This window comes from Notothenia coriiceps, unplaced genomic scaffold, assembly GCF_000735185.1.
Source record: "Notothenia coriiceps isolate Sejong01 unplaced genomic scaffold, NC01 NC01_scaffold00026422, whole genome shotgun sequence".
Taxonomy (NCBI): Eukaryota; Metazoa; Chordata; class Actinopteri; order Perciformes; family Nototheniidae; genus Notothenia; species Notothenia coriiceps.
Genome location: NW_011359123.1, coordinates 878,583 through 882,003, shown reverse-complemented (window position 1 = coordinate 882,003; position 3,421 = coordinate 878,583). Strand labels below are relative to the sequence as shown.

Below are 3,421 nucleotides of genomic sequence, written 5' to 3'. Positions count from 1 at the left end.
AATCCATCACATAATATTTTGGAATGTGATGGTTTCTTAATTGACTGTTGAGCATTACATAAAACAGTCTGTAGTGTTGATGTCATCTAGAAACAAATCCTGGAACAATTTTACATCTGAGACTGACCAAAGGTCACACAGNATTGATTACTAGAAAATAGGGATGTAACGATACCAAGAACTCACGGTACGATAATATCGCGATAACAAGTCCACGGTACGGTATTTATCGCGATATTGATTCAATATCGCGATAAATACCGTACCGTGGACTTGTTATCGCGATATTATCGTACCGTGAGTTCTTGGTATCGTTACATCCCTATTTTCTAGTAATCAATTAAAATTACCGATTTTCTCAGATAAATACTTGTCTTGTATGTTTGAAACTGTTGTGATTATTTTTTAAATATTCTTGCTTACACACACTCTGATGGGATGTTTTTCCTACATCCTGTAGTTGAAGCAGGTACTCCTATCCAGGGTAACGATGAGGTGGAGAGGAACCTGGTCCTGGTGGAGCAGGTGGCCTACAGAAATGGACTTTCACCAGAGGCCATCTCTATTATGCTGGAGTTTGCCATGAGCCTCCGCATGGGTAAGACATTCACTTTGCAGCAGATAAGGTTTATTGTAAACGCCAATTGTTAACCATAACCTGAAGTTATGGCACACAATTTGATTTTCCCAAAAGTATAGGTACACCTGTGCAAAAGAGATTATTGTACAAGTGTTACTGTCAGTAATAAGATGTGCTTCTTTTAACTGACTTGTTTCTGTGAATTTATTTGTGTAGGACATAGCCTTTGTCCCCGGGTGCTGAAGTGTCTTATACCCGTCACCGTGGTGCCACAGGAGGCTGTTGTTCGCGGTGTGTCCTGGCTCGGAGTTGGCAAAATACCTGTCAGCACACAAGTAAGTGCAATTGGATTTGTCTAGATTCTTGTCACCATTTTGCTGTATGAGTAATTTAGAAGTATGTTGGTCGAACATACACACCTTTACCCTCAAAGAATAACATCAATTTTACAATTACTAAGGTTATGCCATGAACTGTCTTTAATAAAAAAGGATGTGATTTAAAACTATTGCTCTCGTGTGTCTTTCTAACAATATAACAATTTTGTCAATTGAAAAAAGAGGTTCTGCTAAAAAGAAAATGATAATTTGAGATAAGAGAGTTACATTTAATGTATGTTAATAATGTATGTATCGTTCTTGAGTTGCACCCCAGTTAACCCATTTGTATGTTTACGTTGCATTTACTACTTACAGGTTCTTTTCATAAAGTGGGTGTTAACCGTCTTTGACATGATTGATGCAAAAGACCAGCTTCGAGCTATCTATGGCTTCATCTTCAGCTACGTCTCAGAGGAAAATCTGGTATGTGTGATGATTATGCTTTTTATAGTCAGATGGCACCAAAGGGAAATTGTACACGTGCACACACATCTCTGAGCCCCGAATTTAGGTTCACTAATCTTATTTGTCATGGTGATTTTTAAACAAATTTGAAATGACAAGCGCATCACTGTTTATGAATACTCTTCCTTGTTCAGGAAACATAAATAAAGGTTCGTTTCTGCCTGACTAGATAGATAATGCGTTTATCAGGCTAAGGCCGACATTACAATCATCATTTGTGATGAATGTAATGTCCTGTTTGTTCAAAACTGAACTACTGTCTTCTTACCAGTGTAAGTAAATGAATGCTGCACTGTAATCATTATGTGATATTGTTTCCACTGAAGAACTTCTAAGATGTAAAGTTGATATTTTGTCACATTATTTCAGTGTCCTTACATCTGCCATCTGCTGTACCTTTTGACCACAAAGCAAGCTGGTAAGTCTCACATGTTCACACCTGAAGAGTCTGTACTGCTATTGTTTCACAAGTACTCTGCTATTTCCTCTTTTCTGTATCACTGTATTGTAAAAAATAATGTTTTTTTTCTCTTGTAGTGCGAGTCGTCAGAGTGAGGAAGCTACTGGAGCTACAGTCTAAACTGGTAAACACTCTGCTGATATAATGCCATCTAAAGCTATTTATAAAAAAGCTACATATTTATTAGCTAACTAAGGAGGAAACTATGTTCATAAGATATCCCAGGAATTGTCTTTTGCTCAGTACAAACAGTTACCCTTTCAATAGAGTTGGTTATTGTTAGATTCCACATTATCAAGAACCATCAATCAAATATAAAAATGTCAAGTACAAAGATGTGCCATATTGAGTGTGTTGATATCGTTTCCTCAGGGAAGGCAGCCGTTCCTGCTGAACCTACTGTCCCTTTACAAGGTGTTTTGCCCTGAACTGGTGACGCTCTCCATCCCATCACGATCTAAGGTTTGTACACGATGGAACAAGCATGTGATGCTCATTATGTGCGTATAATAACGTGTGCGGCCATCATCCCTAAAGCCCCAATGAAACTGTATGTTTTCTGTTATCTTACAGAGTGTGTTTAAGAACCACAATATGCCCTGGAAATCAGCTTTTTTTGCCGTCCAGAAGAGGAACGGTTCCCAGGTTGCCTCCAGCATCACCCTGGCCTCCGCATCGAAAGATGGGACCAACCGCAGGAAACGGGTATGGGAGCCTTTCCACATTGTCAGATGCAATCACTCCTGCTACACTACAGTTACTGCTAGGGATGGGTATCGTTAAGGTTTTAACGGTACTACTACTTTTATCGATACCGCTTATCGGTCCGGTCTTTTAACGGTACTCTTATCGGTTCTTTTGGAGAAAAAAATAAGATAAACAAAATTAACATTGCTTTTTATTTAAATTAAATACATAATATTTCACATCAAAAGAAACAACAATGTTTTAACAAATCGTATTAAATAATCTGATGACAGAACTGTAAACAGAATAGCTGAAACTTTAACAAAATAACTAACTCTTTTACCTCTAATCATTAACCCATGTTTGAATAATTAACTCTTAACTCTGGGTGTTGCTGCTAGCATACATAACACCTGACGTGGAAACGTTACTCGTGGATGGGGCTACAGAGCTACTAGAAAGACAGTCGAACCCGGTGCATTCCTCCGTCTGGATGTGGTGCACTTTTGCTAAATGTTTAGACAAATTGCTCGTGTTACCGCCCTTACATGCTAAACTCTTATTGCACTTTTGGTAACGAGGATTGTCCACATCGAGACGGGTAAAGTTTAACCACACCTCGGAGCGCGTTCTCTCCGCTATCTCCTCCGTGTGTGTTGCTGCATATAGCAGCTGCGTGTGTGTAAACTGCCCCGCCCCCTCGCAAGCAGGCGGGGGACAGAGAGATCTCTCGCCTGGATTGGAAAGATCAAAAATACTAAAAAGACGCATTTTGCAGTCTTTTTGCGTATTAGAAACAGAGTTGGCGACACTAAAACTGCAATATAATGTTTGTGTAGCAATAATACA

At 39.0% G+C, this 3,421-nt stretch overlaps 1 protein-coding gene across 1 annotated transcript in view; it reads left to right on the top strand.

Moving 5' to 3' along the window:
• Positions 1–3,421, top strand: part of cenpi (centromere protein I) — a 16,016-nt gene that overhangs the window by 1,953 nt on the left and 10,642 nt on the right. Inside the window, exons 2-8 of the mRNA XM_010784586.1 lie at positions 461–598; positions 797–915; positions 1,276–1,383; positions 1,795–1,843; positions 1,963–2,009; positions 2,258–2,347; positions 2,459–2,590. Of these exons, the coding sequence (XP_010782888.1) occupies positions 461–598; positions 797–915; positions 1,276–1,383; positions 1,795–1,843; positions 1,963–2,009; positions 2,258–2,347; positions 2,459–2,590 (683 nt within the window). The remainder of the gene's footprint in view (positions 1–460; positions 599–796; positions 916–1,275; positions 1,384–1,794; positions 1,844–1,962; positions 2,010–2,257; positions 2,348–2,458; positions 2,591–3,421) is intronic.